This window comes from Coregonus clupeaformis, chromosome 2 (genome assembly GCF_020615455.1).
Source record: "Coregonus clupeaformis isolate EN_2021a chromosome 2, ASM2061545v1, whole genome shotgun sequence".
Classification (NCBI taxonomy): domain Eukaryota; kingdom Metazoa; phylum Chordata; class Actinopteri; order Salmoniformes; family Salmonidae; genus Coregonus; species Coregonus clupeaformis.
The window spans coordinates 31,718,369-31,737,198 of record NC_059193.1 but is presented as its reverse complement, the minus strand read 5'-3'; the positions used below and the strand labels follow the sequence as shown (position 1 = coordinate 31,737,198).

Genomic DNA, 18,830 nt, shown 5'->3' with positions numbered 1-18,830 from the left:
CGGACACTATATCCGCTGGTACCCCGTAGTGCCGGAAGACGTGAGTAAACAGGGCCTCCGCAGTTTGCAGGGCCGTGGGGAGACCGGGCAGAGGAAGGAGGCAGCAGGACTTGGAAAGCGGTCCACAACGACCAGGATGGTGGTGTTACCTTGGGAGAGGGGAAGATCAGTCAAAAAATCAACACTTACAGTGGGGAAAAAAAGTATTTAGTCAGCCACCAATTGTGCATGTTCTCCCACTTAAAAAGATGAGAGAGGCCTGTAATTTTCATCATAGGTACACGTCAACTATGACAGACAAAATGAGGAAAAAAAATCCAGAAAATTACATTGTAGGATTTTTAATGAATTTTTTTGCAAATTATGGTGGAAAATAAGTATTTGGTCACCTACAAACAAGCAAGATTTCTGGCTCTCACAGACCTGTAACTTCTTATTTAAGAGGCTTCTCTGTCCTCCACTCGTTACCTGTATTAATGGCACCTGTTTGAACTTGTTATCAGTATAAAAGACACCTGTCCACAACCTCAAACAGTCACACTCCAAACTCCACTATGGCCAAGACCAAAGAGCTGTCAAAGGACACCAGAAACAAAATTATAGACCTGCACCAGGCTGGGAAGACTGAATCTGCAATAGGTAAGCAGCTTGGTTTGAAGAAATCAACTGTGGGAGCAATTATTAGGAAATGGAAGACATACAAGACCACTGATAATCTCCCTCGATCTGGGGCTCCACGCAAGATCTCACCCCGTGGGGTCAAAATGATCACAAGAACGGGTGAGCAAAAATCCCAGAACCACACGGGGGGACCTAGTGAATGACCTGCAGAGAGCTGGGACCAAAGTAACAAAGCCTACCATCAGTAACACACTACGCCGCCAGGGACTCAAATCCTGCAGTGCAAGACGTGTCACCCTGCTTAAGCCAGTACATGTCCAGGCCCGTCTGAAGTTTGTTAGAGTGCATTTGGATGATCCAGAAGAGGATTGGGAGAATGTCATATGGTCAGATGAAACCAAAATAGAACTTTTTGGTAAAAACTCAACTCGTCGTGTTTGGAGGACAAAGAATGTTGAGTTGCATCCAAAGAACACCATACCTACTGTGAAGCATGGGGGTGGAAACATCGTGCTTTGGGGCTGTTTTTCTGCAAAGGGACCAGGACGACTGATCCGTGTAAAGGAAAGAATGAATGGGGCCATGTATCGTGAGATTTTGAGTGAAAACCTCCTTCCATCAGCAAGGGCATTGAAGATGAAACGTGGCTGGGTCTTTCAGCATGACAATGATCCCAAACACACCGCCCGGGCAACGAAGGAGTGGCTTCGTAAGAAGCATTTCAAGGTCCTGGAGTGGCCTAGCCAGTCTCCAGATCTCAACCCCATAGAAAATCTTTGGAGGGAGTTGAAAGTCCGTGTTGCCCAGTGACAGCCCCAAAACATCACTGCTCTAGAGGAGATCTGCATGGAGGAATGGGCCAAAATACCAGCAACAGTGTGTGAAAAGACTTACAGAAAGACTTACAGAAAACGTTTGACCTGTGTCATTGCCAACAAAGGGTATATAACAAAGTATTGAGAAACTTTTGTTATTGACCAAATACTTATTTTCCACCATAATTTGCAAATAAATTCATTAAAAATCCTACAATGTGATTTTCTGGATTTTTTTTTCTCATTTTGTCTGTCATAGTTGACGTGTACCTATGATGAAAATTACAGGCCTCTCTCATCTTTTTAAGTGGGAGAACATGCACAATTGGTGGCTGACTAAATACTTTTTTTCCCCACTGTAAGTGTTGATTTTTTGACTGATCTTCCCCTCTCCCAAGGTAACACCACCATCCTGGTCGTTGTGGACCGCTTTCCAAGTCCTGCTGCCTCCTTCCTCTGCCCGGTCTCCCCACGGCCCTGCAAACTGCGGAGGCCCTGTTTACTCACGTCTTCCGGCACTACGGGGTACCAGCGGATATAGTGTCCGACCGAGGTCCTCAGTTCACGTCCAAGGTCTGGAAGGCGTTCATGGAACGTCTGGGGGTCTCGGTCAGCCTGACCTCTGGGTTCCACCCCGAGTCAAATGGGCAGGTGGAACGGGTAAATCAGGATGTGGATAGGTTCCTGCGGTCCTACTGGTAGGCCTTGAAATACATCCACAGGTACACCTCCAATTGACTCAAATTATGTCAATTAGCCTATCATAAGCTTCTAAAGCCATGACATCTTTTTCTGGAATTTTCCAAGCTGTTTAAAGGCACAGTCAACTTAGTGTATGTAAACTTCTGACCCACTGGAATTGTGAATTATAAGTGAAATAATCTGTCTGTAAACAATTGTTGGAAAAATGACTTGTGTCATGCACAAAGTAGATGTCCTAACCGACTTTCCAAAAATATAGTTTGTTAACAAGGAATTTGTGGAGTGGTTAAAAACGAGTTTTAATGACTCCAACATAAGTGTATGTAAACTTCCGACTTCAAGTGTACTTTGGTACCACCGAGTGTTGACATTAGCCAGGGGTTGACATTAAAGGCCCAGTGCAATCAAAATTCAGTTTTTCCTGTGTTTTATACCATATTGTACAACAGCTGATTAAACTTTTTTGTGAAATATTGTAACCAGTGTTATTTCCAGATAGTTGCTGGTTGAAAATACAATCTACACAGGACCTTCTAATCAGCCTGTTTGAATGGGCTGGAGTTTCAGCTTGACGTCACCAGGTGGAACGTTGGTTAATATACCAATAACAAAGAGTTCCAAACCTCGCTGCTAACAACAGCAAGCTTTTAAAGTTCGCCCCTCCCCACTCAAACCACTTCCAGTTAGTCCTAGCAAAATTCTTGCTTGAGAAATATGTTTTGCTAATTACATACACGTTTAGCAGATGTTATTGCGGGTGTAGCGAAATGCTTGTAAGGCGGTACTCAATTGTTACCCAGACATATTTCGATATTGATATAAAAACAGCTGCATTGGGGCTTTTAGCTCTCAAAGGCACTTGTCCAATGGCCAAAACAGGTAATGTTTTACTTGTCCAAAGGTCATGGTCACTTCCCCAAAATAAAACGGTATGTTACATGCCCTTTTTTGTAAGAGCTGTTAAGAAATGCCTGGAATTTCAGCATGTTCATGTGAGATGGAGTTTTGGGCCCAGATCATGACATCAGAATCTGATCAGATTATTCTGACCAACGACCAGTCATCTTTTATTTGCATATGTATCCTCCTACTTTGAAGGGGTTAGCGGGGTAGGCTCTAGAGTCTAGACCAGGGATGGGCAACTTTGATGGGGGTGAGGGCCACAAAAAATCTTAACTCATCATGGGAGGCCGCAGTGGCTCGTGGGTCTGCATACCCACATCCATACCCACACATGCAGTCAGAGCCGACCCTACCCTTTTGGAGGCCCTAAGCAAAATGTGCAGTTTTAAAACAGGTTTGCTACAAATCTACACCTTTTGCCATGGGGCGGAGAGAAGATTAAGCAATTCTATATTTTTGCAGTTTTAAAGAAAGTTTGCTGCAAATCTAAGCATTTTGTCATGGGCCGGAGAGAAGATTTAGCAATTTTATAAATCATTTCATGCAATTCTACTCATTTGGCCATTGGGAAGAGAGAAACATTTGCAGTTTTACAGCTAATTTCCTGCAATTCTACACATTTTGCAATAGGGTGGAGAGAAATGTTTGCAGTTTTTAATATGTTATCTGACAGTGTCTAACAAAATCAATGGGGGCCCTTCGATCGGTAATTCAACCATGATTACTACATGTTTAGATAGCTGGCCGTAAGACTAACTTACGGAAAAAAATGTGTCTTTGGAAATTGGTCCGCGGGGCTAAAAAGAGAGGGCTGGGCCACCAGTTGCCCATCCCTGGTCTAGACGATTCTATCCGCCAATCAGGGCTGATTACATTTGTATCAACACGCCCACACGATCAGACGGAGCATTTCAATGGCATAGGAAGGCTCAGGGAAATAAATGATACATATATTTGGAGTTATTTTCAATAAATAACCTGAGACTTAGACATACAATGATGATTTCAAAATCAAATTTAAAAAAATTGCATGGGGATTTAACATAGTTTGGATGCATCAACACACTTATGACAACAGTCTAACCCCTTTTTTTTCTAAATTTTTAACAAGTTGCATGCAAATTTTGTACGGAAGTTCCCTTGCTTGAACAGAGTGGGGGAATTCACAAATTATGTGGATTATTTATACACTTTTAACCTTCTACAGTAGCCTAATAGTCGACAAGTGAAGAAAACTATGTTTTATTTTTGGCAATGATTATAGAAAGGGGAGTTGCTTTTTCCAGAAGCCTTTTTCTCATGGCAAATTAATGAAACTGTAAACACACTGGCTAGCTAGCACACTACAGTCAGTTAGCACATTGGACAACTAAATAAAATGTGTATGCCTATATTCTCTGTCTAAATTGAAAAACACTTAGGCCTAACGGAGTTGCAAGGTGATTTGCTAAATGAAGGACTGCAAGCGCAATTTGAGCTGCGACTCGCGCTACCGAAACAGGTGCTTCTTTCTAATCAATATCACTGCTCACTCCCGTTTTAACAGGGTGTAATCCACTTAATAATATGAGTTGAGACATACAGTTAACAGCATTAGAAAGATAAACATATTCATTTTTTAACCATTAGATACCCGCAAATGGCACATAAGCAGTTCGTAAAATAGCCTACAATAGGCCTAGACCGGACACATGTATTATTTCAAATCTGCAGCTCATGGTTGGAACACATATTTCCCTACTTCAATCAACCAGTCACATTTAGTTGTCTTGATTTGGCAACGAAGGTAGCTTGTCTACATTTTTGTTAGTGTATCCCATAATCTCTCCTTTAATCTCTTCTCTTCCTGCTCATCCCTTATAGCTCCCCCCCCTCCTCAGTCAGGCCGAGGACAGAGCTGGCGAGCTGCGTCAGGTCCAGATCCAGGTAGAACCGACACACAGAACCCAGAATCCCCAGGGTGGAGAACCCAATCAGAACCCACAGAACCTTGGCACTGAAATACAGAGGGGCTAGTCTGGGAAGGAGAGAAAGAGGGGGAGAGAGGGAGAGCAAGAAAGATAATCATTTGTTTTAGCAGCAATGCATTACGCAATAATTCAGAAACAATGAATATTGATTGATGGACAATGAATATGAAGGGATGATGTTGTCTGTTTGGAGTATATTTACTAAACACGACAAAGTTAATTTTGTACAGAATACGAGATTAGACAACTTTTCTAAATAAACTTCCTATGGGAAAGATACAGGGAAAGTGACAGTTGAGGAACTGTTCCAGCCTCCAGATAATAGAAAACCGACCTCCCCATTGTGACAACTCTGCAAATAGAAGGCTCTGGTATCCACATGTAGCGGGTGCCTGCTGCTATTTATCTTGAGGGAACACTGATTCTGACCCTATACTTCAAAATGAAATCTCTCCTTACTCTCTTTCTTGAGCATCACTAATCTAATACGCCAGATATGTAATTCCAAGGAACGAAAGGATGATCTGCAATGCCATGGAATGATGCATAATTATTGGAACAGGCCCCGAGGGACAGACCGATGTGTCATTACCGGCCATGTGCCGATTTAGCATAGCCCCTGAAGTACAGGTAGCGCCCGTACAGGTATAGGAGTCCACATAGTGCTGACAGACCTAGGTGATGAAGAGAAAAATGGGTCATAATTTAGCAGTTAAAAGGGCAATCTGGGATTTAAACAACAAAGCGGTCACTCCGCCACTTCTTTCAGTAAACAGCTGAGGGATGGGGTTGGAGAAACCACTCTCAAATTCATAGATGGAGCTATGGATGCAAGGACTAACCATCCATGATATCAAAACAATAGCTTTAATCATATTTTGAAGCTATACAGTGTTTGTTTACAATTACATACTTTACAAACAATGGGGTAAAAAAAGCTTATATTTTGGGTTGTGATGGAGGAAGACAGTTGAACTAAGCTCATGAGACATTTATAAGTTATACTCTTCATGAATCAATGGCTATGAATTAGCTACATTTTTATTCCAAGTCAATAGACATTGGTCATTAGAGTGTCTTGTAAAAAGATATATTGATGTATCTTTTGCCCATCTCTGCCTGTCGTAAAACATAAAATCTTATTTTAATTTCCTCAATGGGAGTCAACTTGACTCAAAGAGGTAGTCAATATATTCAGTGAAATTGTCAAATAAAGCATGAGGCTGTGTGGGTGCACTGAGGCAGCAGAGAATACATTTTGGGTGCCTACCTTGGCTGAAGAAGAGTCCAGACACCCATAGTATGGTGATGAAGATTGGGAAATATTCAGAGCAGTTGGCTCTAAAGAAACAAAACATAAATCAGTTCAAGAGCCAGGAATCATAGTAAAATACATAGCAAGCACCTAGGGGCAAATCTACAAATGCGGTGGCTTTTGGGCATGCCATTTCTGACAAAAATCGAATTCATTTTTCTTGACCAAATTATGTTGCAATGTATTTGGGTACATATTGCAGGATACTCACAGACAGTGGCAAGTCAAATTCAAGGACTTAAGTACTTTTTCAAGCACTAATATTTATTTTCAAGGACCATCAAGTTGTAATAGTTCCTATCATGCAATTGTTTCTAGTTGCCACCAGATGGCAGTATGTCTCCACAACCTATAAAACAACAACTTTCTATTTATCACTACCTTACAAGTTCTACTCAACAATACGTGTTTCACTATTTATTTACTACATACATGAGTGGTAAGTCAGTACTGATGTTGACTGATTTCCTTATATGAACTGTTACTCAGTAAAATCTTTGAAATTGTTGTGTTTATATTTTTGTTCGGTGTACATATCAAATTGTCTTTATATTTCACTAAATTTTAGGTCCCACAGGCTGTCCCATCATGACATGAAAGTGAATTCTGACAGTGTAAAAGGCCCTTAGTTGACTCTAAAATGTTGTATTCTATACCCATTTGAAGAGGAACAAGTTATTAATGTGTTTGATAAGATTAAAGATTCTCTCAGGGGACCCTATTTACATTTTAGGCAACCCCACATGGGTCCTGGACCCCAGGTTTGGGAACCACTGTACTACTACTAACCTCTCTCCCCGTTTGCTTCAATACTTCCTCTCTGTGTATCTCCTTTGCCTCCTTCATTGCAGCCTGACTCACCACTGTCTCACTACTCTCTATAAAGAAAAGGTATTTTGTTATGAGAACTTATAGCCCATCTTTTGATTATAGCTAGCTAGTTTAATTTCAGTCAACTGCTCCTGCAGTTCATATGTTGACACGACAGGAGTGGAGGGATGTTAAACCATTCCCCACTGTCACGGCGTCTCTCTGCTACTTGCCAACACTTGTCTGGGCGAAGGTAGTTATTTATAACTCTCTGCCTATGTCGTGGGCCAAGTTTGCTAAAAAAAAAAAAGTTGCGTAAACAGCGTTTACCCTCCACTACATCCCTGGCTGGGTCTGGCAAACCCCATTCATAAACATCAATATCATGCCAGGCAGGCTAGACTCTATACTGAACAAAAATATAAACGCAACATGCAACAATTTAACGATTTTACTGAGTTATTGTTCATATAAGAAAATCAGTCAATTGAAATAAATGCATTAGGCCCTAATCTATGACTTGGTAGCAAGGCCCACCCACTGGGGAGCCAGGCCCAGCCAAATCAGAATGAGTTTTTCCCCACAAAATGGCTTTATTACAGACAGAAATACTCCTCAGTTTCATCAGCTGTCCAGGTGGCTGCTCTAAGACGATCCCGCAGGTGAAGAAGCAGGATGTGGAGGTCCTGGGCTGGCGTGGTTACACGTGATCTGCAGTTGTGTGGCCGTTTGGATGGACTGCCAAATTCTCTAAAACGACGTTGAAGGCGGCTTATGGTAGAGAAATGATCATTCAATTCTCTGGCAACAGCTCTGGTGGCCATTCCTGGAGTCAGCATGCCAATTGTATGCTCCCTCAAAACTTGAGACATCTGTGGCATTGTGTTGTGTGACAAAACTGCACATTTTAGAGTGGCCTTTTCCCTAGCACAAGGTGCACCTGTGTGATGATCATGCTGTTTAATCAGCTTATTGATATATCACACCTGTCAGGTGTATGGATGGGTGGAGCATGGCGTCTTCAGCGAAAAGACGAGCAGTTGGAAAGGGAGTAAGTCCCGATGATAGTGAGGATAACAGCTTGGATGAGGGATCGGAAGACGATGGTGATTCAGGAGAGGAGGACAACGGATCAGAAGAGGAGAGCAATGAAGAGGTCAAGGCCGAGGATAGAATAGACGCCGGAAAGGAAAGGAGGGGGAAAATGGAGTCCTTAGAGAAGACAAGAAACAGATATAGATTTGGAGAAATGAGGTATTATCATAAGGAGATGTATACTTGGATGAATGAGGAGGAATGGAGGGAAAAAGAGAGGCAGAGGAGGTCTAAGAGAGAGATGGAGGAAGATTGTGAGTTTGAGTCAGTTAAAAATGGTGGGAAAAAGGGAGAAGGTTTGTTAAAGAAGAGTGGTAAGAAATGTAAGCAAAGTGAGCTGAAGACAGGAGTAGAAATGGAAGTGAATGAGGGTGATGTATTGGAGGTGGAAGGTGTGGTGAAGCACTCAGAGCCCCAGGATTGCACAGAGGGTCAGGATAAAGATTAGTCTGTGACAGTAGGAGTGAAGTTTGTGGAAAAAATTGATCCTTGCCTTTTGGCTGATCCAATTGTGATTTCAAGATGGGTGAAAAGAGCGTTGGGTAAAGTGGATTTGGTGAGGGTAACCAGAAGTGGTCTAGTGATAATTGTTTGTGTTTCTGTTGGACAGAGGGAGAAGGTGCTCAGAGTTAAACAAATGGGGGAAAGAATTGTGAATTGTTTTGCTCTTAAGAAAAGGGTGCCATTGAGAGGAGTGATTACTGGAGTAGCAGTGAATGTAAAAGTTGACCAACTGAAGGAGAGGATTCCCGTGTGTGTGATGCTCGTCGTTTGGTGCGAAGTAAACAGGGTGGCGAGAGTGTGGAAACAGAAGAGTCATTGTCTGTTCTTTTGAGTTTTGAAGTTGAGTCTTTGCCTGAGAAAGTGAGGTTAGGATATACAAGTTATCCAGTGCGAGCATATGTGCCGAATACCTTAAGATGTTACAGGTGTCAAACTTATGGGCATGTGGCAGCAGTGTGTAGGAGGTAGATTCCAAGGTGTGAGAAGGGTGCAGAAGGGCATGAGACAAAGGAGTGTGAAGCAGTGGGGAAAGTGGTGGTGTGTGCTAATTGTAGGGGTGGCCATGGGGCTGGGGATCAGACATGTCCAGTGCGAGAGAAGCAGGTTGAGGTATCCAGGGTAAGAGTAGAGAAGAAGTTGTCATATGCGGAGGCAGTGAAGAAAGTAGAGGAAGATGGGTCAAGGGGGAGGGATCCTGAGAGAAATTGTGTGAGTAGTAGAGATGTACCTGTACAGAGGGATAAATCAACAAGTGATATATGGTTCAGCAAGATTGGATTTTTAGCATTTATAGTAATGGTTATTAATTGTACTGCAGGGATGGAACGCAAATCAAAGAAAATTGAGGTTGTGGTGGCAGCTGCAGAGAGATATTTGGGTGTGCGAGACTTGACAGCAGAAGAGTTACGGGGAGTGTTAAGCGGTGATGTCCCATCAATTCATGTTGAGGGCATGAGGTAGGAGTGAGTATATTTAAAAAAGTGGAGAAGGGTGGGGTTAATTATTAGTTGTAGTGTTGAAGGTGTGAGTGTAGTGTTAGATGGTAGGATATTTCTTTGCTTTATTTAATTTTTCAAGAAAAGATAAGGGAGTTGTACTCCAGTCTAGTAGGTGGCGGTAATGTAACAAATTGGATGCCGACCGCCGTTAAATCTCATTGAAGAAGAATAAGAATAAGAAGGCGTATGGATTATCTTGGCAAAGGAGAAATGCTCACTAACAGGGCTGTAAATACATTTGTGCACAAAATGAGAGAAATACATTTCTGGGATCTTTTATTTCACCTCCTGAAACATGGGACCAACACTTTACATGTTGCGTTCAAATTTTTGTTCAGTATACATTTGCCCGGCATTTTAGTTATCGATGTGTGTTTGGCGGCGCCTAATCAGTCAGTTCTGTACCTGCCTGGCTGAGTGGCAGTGTGGGTGGAATGAGCGAGCTTGCCTGGCAACCAGAGCGCAAAACACTTGAGGAAATATAACTCTTAATTCGTAAGACCAATACATTTCTAATATTTTTCATATTAACATAGTTGATCATTTTCTGTTCTCTCATTTTAATTCAAGTACTTTTCAAGTACCAACTATAGAAAATGTCTGATTTTCAAGGTATTCCAGTACTTGAATTTCAGAGTCCCAAATTAAAGTACTTTAAGAACCTCAAACACCTTGTGCGAACCCTGATATTCTCATTCTAAATCAACTACTTTGGCAATCAACTAAATAGGCCTACTCTCTACATCTATTGTCTGTATGTCACCTGCTAAGTACTGAGGGATATTTATCAAGCGTCATCAATTTCTGAGTGCAGGTGAAGAATGACACAACAGCAACTTAATACTAAAATTATATTTGGGTAAAGTAAGTAAGTAAAGAAATCAATATTAAACTGCTGATAGACATGTCATTTCAGATCTAGCAGACTTACTGAGCTCTGAAGACCCTGTCAAACCCTGGGGGTCCTGAGGTGCTGGGTGGGGAGACAGAGTACTTGCGTCTGGCGTATATCACCTGTAGAGAGAAGTAAGCTACCAACACACATCACAATATCCATGCTATAAAAATCTGAAAAATAATTTCCTCACACTTATTGACAAGGAAATTGTACCAACACTCAAAGAAATCAGATCTTTGATAAGATATGTGTAATGCATGCATTTTCTGCCACAGGTTAACATTTCCAATGTTAAATTGAATACAAACAAGTTAACTTAATTACTAGTTCTATGATAATGACCACAGGATTATCATAAAAGCACTGCACTTTTTATAGAAATAAAATATGAACAACTTACCTTGCTCTAACACACCTAGCACAGTTACTCCTGCAATGAGCACTACCTGATCTAGCATGTCAGAGCTAAAAGTGAATGTCCTTCCAACCTGGTGTTCAGATGCAAACTGTTTCTCTGACTGAGTAGACCAAAAGGTGTCAACTCGGGGGAGAGGTGGCAACTTCCTGGTTTGAGTGGCCTGTATAATTTGGGTAATGTATTATCCAATGGGATGCTTCAGTTGGTAACCAGGGGCGATTTATTTTTGATCTAGAGGGCACATTCTTTCAAAACGTTTAATCTGGATCAGAATTATCTGGATTTTGTGATCCTCTTTTTTGCTATCCAGGATCAGATCGATGTGGCTGTTAAAACTTTCTCAGAAAATAAAAATCGGATCGTTCTGATCCAGATACCACAATATCAAGATAACAGAATACGGATTTTCAGAGCTTTGAATAGGCCTACACCAGACAGGTTATGGTACTACTTCTACACGCATAGGGAAAGAGAGAGGAGTAAACTACATGAATAAAGGTAATTCGATTTTTTTTAAATAGTGCCTGTATATCACTTAAGTACACACATTTGACACTTCTCAATGTAGCCTAACAACTGACCACATACCTATACTGCGGTGAATTTAACATAACGAACCTTTAGTTTCCAAATGTAGGAAAGTGTAATATATATATATTTTTTTATTTTATCTCCTCACTTTAGTTTGACATTTCTTGGTTGTAGTGCCTTTCACCTTTCTATGTCCACCCTGAATCCACCCTATAAGTGGGATCAAGATCATCCTGAATTCCGGCCTCAAAACTATCCTAATCACTACCTTTGAGTTTTGAAAAATGCAAAAACAACAATTAAATCCTGATTAAAGGTCCGATTGGACTACCAAATACGAATCCCTATCCGGAGGATCAGAATCTCATTTTTCAATTTTGAAAAACCCAATTTTAACAATTAATTATATCCGATTGCCAAAATCTGATCAGTTAACGTTTGAAAAATTGGACCCACATGGTAGCCATGTATGATTGGATTGCATGTTGTGCAAGTGCAATGGTCCAGAAGCAGGCTGTTTCATGCGTCTACGTACAGTGCATTCGGAAAGTATTCAAACCCTTTGACTTTTTACACATTGTGTTACATTACAGCCTTATTCCAAAATTGATTAAATAACTACAAAAATCCTCAAATCGACACACAATATCCCATAATGACGAAGCAAAAACTGGTTTTTAGAGATTTTTACAAATTTATAAAAAATTAAAAACAGAAATATCTTATTTACACAAGTATTCAGACCCTTTGCTATGAGACTCAAAATTGAGCTCAAGGTGCATCCTGTTTCCATTGATCATCCTTGAGATGTTTCTACAACTTGATTGGAGTCTACCTGTGGTCAATTCAATTGATTGGACATGATTTGGAAAGGCACACACCTGTCCATATAAGGTCCAACAGTTGAAAGTGCATGTCAGAGCAAAAACCAAGTCATGAGGGCAAAGGAATTGTCCCTAGAGCTCCGAGACAGGATTGTGTGGAGGCACAGATCTGGGGAAGGATACCAAAACATTTCTGCAGCATTGAAGGTCCCCAAGAACACAGTGTCCTCCATCATTCTTAAATGGAAGAAGTTTGGAACCACCAAGACTCTTCCTAGAGCTGGCTGCCCAGCCAAACTGAGCAATCGGGGGAGAAGGGACTTGGTCAGGGAGGTGACCAAGAACCGGATGGTCACCCTGACAGAGCTTCAGAGTTAGTCTGTGGAGATGGGAGAACCTTCCAGAAGGACAACCATCTCTGCAGCACTCCACCAAATCAGGCCTTTATGGTAGAGTGGCCAGATTTCGGAAGCCACTCCTCAGTAAAAGGCACATGACAGCCCGCTTGGAGTTTGCCAAAAGGCACCTGAAGGACTCAGACCATGAGAAACAAGATTATCTGGGCTGATGAAGATTGAACTCTTTGGCCTAAATGCCAAGCATCATGTCGGGAGGAAACCTGGCACCACCCCTACGGTGAAGCATGGTGGTGGCAGCATGCTGTGGGGATGTTTTTCAGCGGCAGGGACTGGGAGACTAGTCAGGATCGAGGGAAAGATGAACGGAGCAAAATACAGAGAGATCCTTGATGAAAACCTGCTCCAGAGCGCTCAGGACCTCAGACTGTGTAAATATCCCGTTTCTTGTTTTTTTGTCTATATTTCTAAATTTTTTACTTTCACTCTTTAACTAAATATACTCTCCTGCAACCCGCCTCACCCAACGTGGAAAGGATTCTATTATTTCTTTATAACTTTCATCAAGAACCGTAAGCTGAAACGTGTGTAGCCGCAATCTGAATTGGCTACCTGCTATTAGTTACCGTTAGCGTCTCCACCACTGTCCGTGGCCTACACTATCCACCAGCCAGCTCTAGCTAGCCTGGACAATTCGTCGGCCAGTCTGCACAGCGTGCTATCGACCCAGCGTGCTATCGACCCATAGCTTATTGGACTTTCTGCCGGAATCACTGGACCCTAGCGCCGGATCATCACAACCAGCTAGCTAGCTGCAACTAAATGGCTACGTGTTATTAGTCACTGTTAGCGTCTTCATCTTTGTCCGTGGCCTACACTATCCACCAGCCAGCTCTAGCTAGCCTGGACAATTCGTCGGCCAGTCTGCACAGCGTGCTATCGACCCAGCGTGCTATCGACCCATAGCTTATTGGACTTTCTGCCGGAATCACTGGACCCTAGCGCCGGATCATCACAACCAGCTAGCTAGCTGCAACCTGTTGCTGGCTGATACCATTGCCATATAGCAAGCACCAGTTAGCCTTGAGCTAGCCTGCTAGCTCCCTGCTAGCTGTGCTGAAGCACCAATTTGAACTGCTCTCGGACTCACATATTGCTGTTCACTGGACCTTATGATCACTCAGCTGCACAGCTGATGCCTGCTGGACTGTTCCTTTACACGGTACTCTGTCCTGTTTTTTCTGTTTAGTCTTAGCCCAAACGTTATCGCTATTTCCAGTTGTGTCTTAGCTCTCTCTAATAACACGTGACTGCTTTATGCCTCTCTCCTATGTCAATTATGCCTTGCCTATTGCTGTTTGGGTTAGTTCTTATTATACAATTTCAATGTAGAACCCCTAGTCCCTCTCAAACTGTCTCATATAGTTCCTTTGTTCCCCCCCATACACGCCGAGACCCGGCTCAATCGATGCCTCCAATGATGCTATCTCTTTCATTGTTACCCAACACTTAGGATTACCTGAACTGTACTCATATCCTTCCATATCCTTTTCTGTACATAATGCCCTGAATCTTTTCTACAACGCCCGGAGAACTGCCCCCTTTATTCTATGTACCCAACGCACTAGAAGACCAGTTCTTAAAGCCTTTAGTCGTATCCTTATTCTACTCCTCCTCTGTTCCTCTGGTGATGTAGAGGCTAACCCAGGCCCTGCAGCCCCCAGTATCACTCCTACTCCCCAGGAGCTATCATTTATTGACTTCTGTAACCGTAAAAGTCTTGGTTTTCTGCACATAAATATCAGAAGCCTCCTTCCTAAGTTTGAGTTATTCACTGCGTTAGCACACTCCGCCAACCCTGATGTTCTAGCAGTGTCTGAATCCTGGCTTAGGAAGGCCACCAAAAATTCTGAAATTTCCATCCCCAACTATAACATTTTCCGTCTAGATAGAACTGCCAAAGGGGGTGGAGTTGCAATCTACTGTAGAGATAGCCTGCAGAGCTCCATCATACTATCCAGGTCTGTGCCCAAACAGTTTGAGCTTTTAGTTCTAAAAATCCACCTTTCCAGAAATAAATCTCTCACTGTTGCCGCTTGCTACAGACCCCCCTCAGCCCCCCAGCTGTGCCCTGGACACCATATGTGAACTGATTGCCCCCATCTATCCTCAGAGTTCGTACTGCTTGGTGACCTAAATTGGGATATGCTTAATACCCCAGCCATCCTACAATCCAAGCTAGATGCCCTCAACCTCACGCAAATTATCAACGAACCTACCAGGTACAACCCTAAATCCGTAAACATGGGTACCCTCATAGATATCATCCTGACTAACTTACCCTCTAAATACACCTCCGCTGTCTTCAACCAGGATCTCAGCGATCACTGCCTTATTGCCTGCGTCCGTAATCGGGTCCGCGGTCAAACGACCACCCCTCATCACTGTCAAACGCTCCCAAAAACACTTCAGCGAGCAGGCCTTCCTAATTGACCTGGCCCAGGTATCCTGGATGGATATAGATCTCATTCCGTCAGTAGAGGATGCCTGGTTGTTCTTTAAAAGTAATTTCCTCTCAATCTTAAATAGACATGCCCCATTCAAAAATACAGAACTAAGAACAGATATAGCCCCTGGTTCTCCTCAGACTTGACTGCCCTTGACCAGCACAAAAACATCCTGTGGCGTACTGCATTAGCATCAAATAGCCCCCGTGATATGCAACTTTTCAGGGAAGTTAGGAACCAATATACACAAGCAGTTAGGAAAGCAAAGGCTAACTTTTTCAAACAGAAATTTGCATCCTGTAGCACTAACTCCAAAAAGTTTTGGGACACTGTAAAGTCCATGGAAAATAAGAGCACTTCCTCCCAGCTGCCCACTGCACTGAGGCTAGGAAACACTATCACCACCGATAAATCTACAATAATCGAGAATTTCAACAAGCATTTTGCTACGGCTGGCCATGCTTTCCACCTGGCTACCACTACCCGGCCACCAGCTCTGCACCCTCCGCTGCAACTTGCCCATGCCCCCCCGCTTCTCCTTCACACAAATCCAGACAGCTGATGTTCTAAAAGAGCTGCAAAATCTGGACCCCTACAAATCATCTGGACTAGACAATCTGGACCCTTTCTTTCTAAAACTAGCCGCCGAAATTGTCGCAACCCCTATTACTAGCCTGTTCAACCTCTCTTTCGTAACGCCTGAGATCCCCAGAGATTGAAAGCTGCCGCGGTCATCCCCCCTCTTCAAAGGGGGTGACACTCTAGATCCAAACTGTTACAGACCCATATCCATCCTGCCCTGCCTTTCAAAAGTTTTTGAAAGCCAAGTCAACAAACAGATCACCAACCATTTCGAATCCCACCGTACCTTCTCTGCTATGCAATCCGGTTTCCGAGCTGGTCATGGGTGCACTTCAGCCACGCTCAAGGTCCTAAATGATATTATAACCGCGATCGATAATAGACAGTACTGTGCAGCCGTTTTCATTGACCTGGCCAAGGCTTTCGACTCTGTCAACCACCGCATTCTTATTGGCAGACTAAATAGCCTTGGTTTCTCTAATGACTGCCTCGCCTGGTTCACCAACTACTTCTCAGATAGAGTTCAATGTGTCAAATCGGAGGGCCTGTTGTCTGGACCTATGGCAGTCTCTATGGGGGTGCCACAGGGTTCAATTCTTGGGCCAACTCTTTTCTCTGTGTATATCAATGACGTCGCTCTTGCTGCTGGTGACTCTCAGATCCACCTCTACGCAGACGACACCATTTTGTATACATCTGGCCCTTCATTGGACACTGTGTTAACAAACCTCCAAACGAGCTTCAATTCCATACAACACTCCTTCAGTAGCCTCCAACTGCTCTTAAACACTAGTAAAACAAAATGTATGCTCTTCAACCGAACGCTGCTTGCACCCGCCCACCCGACTAGAATCACTACTCTAGACGGGTCTGACCTAGAGTACGTGGACAACTACAAATATCTAGGTGTCTGGTTAGACTGTAAACTCTCCTTCCAGACTCACATTAAGAATCTCCAATCCAAAGTTAAATCTAGAATCGGTTTCCTATTTCGCAACAAAGCCTCCTTCACTCATGCTGCCAAACATGCCCTTGTAAAACTGACTATCCTACCGATCCTTGACTTCGGCGATGTCATTTACAAAATAGCCTCCAACACTCTACTCAGCAAATTGGATGTTGTCTATCACAGTGCCATCCGTTTTGTCTCCAAAGCCCCATATAATACCCACCACTGTGACCTGTACGCTCTTGTTGGCTGGTCCTCACTACATATTCGTCGCCAAACCCACTGGCTCCAGGCCATCTATAAATCACTGCTAGGCAAATCCCCGCCTTATCTTAGCTCATTGGTCACCATAGCAACACCCACCCGTAGTCTGCGCTCCAGCGGGTATATCTCACTGGTCATCCCCAAAGCCAACACCTCCTTTGGCCGCAATTCCTTCCAGTTCTCTGCTGCCAATGACTGGAACAAACTGCAAAAATCTCTGAAGCTGGAGACGCTTATCTCCCTCACTAACTTTAGGCATCAGTTGTCAGAGCACCTTACCGATCACTGCACCTGTACACAGCCCATCTGAAATTAGCCCGCCCAACTACCTCATCCCTATATTGTTATTTATTTTGCTCATCTGTACCCCAGTATCTCTATTTGCACATCATCTCTTGCACATCATTCCAGTGTTAATACTAAATTGTAATTATTTTGCACTATAGCCTATTTTATTGCCTTACCTCCATAACTTGCTAAATTTGCACACTGTATATTAATTGTATTTCTGTTGTATTTTTTTGATTTTTGTTTTGTTTTACCCCATATGTAACTCTGTGTTGTTGTTTTTATCGCACTGCTATGCTTTATCTTGGCCAGGTCGCAGTTGTAAATGAGAACTTGTTCTCAACTGGTTTACCTGGTTAAATAAAGGTGAAATAAAATAAATAAAAAAAAATAAAAAAAAAGGTTCAACTTCCAACAGGACAACGACCCTAAGCACACAGCCAAGGCAACGCAGGAGTGGCTTCGGGACAAGTCTCTGAATGTCCTTGAGTGGTCCAGCCAGAGCCCGGACTTGAACCTAATGAAACATCTCTGGTGAGACCTGAAAATAGCTGTGCAGCGATGCTTCCCATCCAGCCTGACAGAGCTTGAGAGAAGAATGGGAGAAACTCACCAAATACAGGTGTGCCAAGCTTGTAGCGTCATACCCAAGAAGACTTGAGGCTGTAATCGCTGCCAAAGGTCCTTCAACAAAGTACTGAGTAAAGGGTCAGAATATTTATGTAAATGTGATATTTCAGCCTTTAATTTTTAATAAATCTGCTAAAATGTATAAAAACATATTTTTGCTTTGTCTTTATGGGGTATTGTGTGTAGATTTACGAGTGGAAAAAACTATTTAATCCATTTTAGAATAAGGCTGTAACGTAACAAAATGTGGATAAAGTCACGGGATTTACATTTTCTTCCTCTGTTTCTGCTGCTAAAGCCACTTTCTACCACTTTAAATTTCAAGCCTCTGCCTCTAACCCTAGTAAGCTCTTTGCCACCTTCTCCTCCCTGCTGAATCCTCCTCCTACTCCCTCCTCCCTCTCTGTGGATGACTTCATCAACCATTTTGAAAAGAAGGTTAACAACATCCGATCCTCATTTATTAAGTCAAATGACACCGCTGGTCCTGCACACGCTGCTCTACCCTATGCTTTGACTTCTTTCTCCCCTCTCTCTCCAGATGAAATCTTGCGACTTGTGATGGCCGGCCGGCCGCCCAACAACCTGCCCGCTTGACCCTATCCCCTCCTCTCTTCTCCAGACCATTTCCGGAGACCTTCTCCCTTACCTCACCTCGCTCATCAACTCAACCTTGACCGCTGTCCCTTCAGTCTTCGAGAGCGAGAGTTGCACCCCTCCTCAAAAAACCTACACTCGATCCCTCCGATGACAACAACTACAGACCAGTATCCCTTCTTTCTTTTCTCTAAAACTCTTGAGCGTGCCGTCTCTAGCCAACTCTCCTGCTATCTCTCTCAGAATTACCTTC

General features: G+C 42.9%; 1 protein-coding gene across 1 annotated transcript; it reads right to left on the bottom strand.

The window, feature by feature from the left end:
• Positions 1–4,318: 4,318 nt before the first annotated feature.
• LOC121535800 (leukotriene C4 synthase) lies at positions 4,319–11,602 on the bottom strand. The gene is made up of 5 exons (XM_041843096.2): positions 11,032–11,602; positions 10,665–10,764; positions 6,282–6,352; positions 5,604–5,685; positions 4,319–5,058 (listed from the first exon to the last, which is right to left on the bottom strand). The coding sequence occupies exons 1-5, from the start codon at positions 11,087–11,089 to the stop codon at positions 4,899–4,901; spliced, it is 471 nt and encodes a 156-aa protein (XP_041699030.2). The 5' UTR covers positions 11,090–11,602; the 3' UTR covers positions 4,319–4,898.
• Between the last annotated feature and the right edge of the window lie 7,228 nt (positions 11,603–18,830).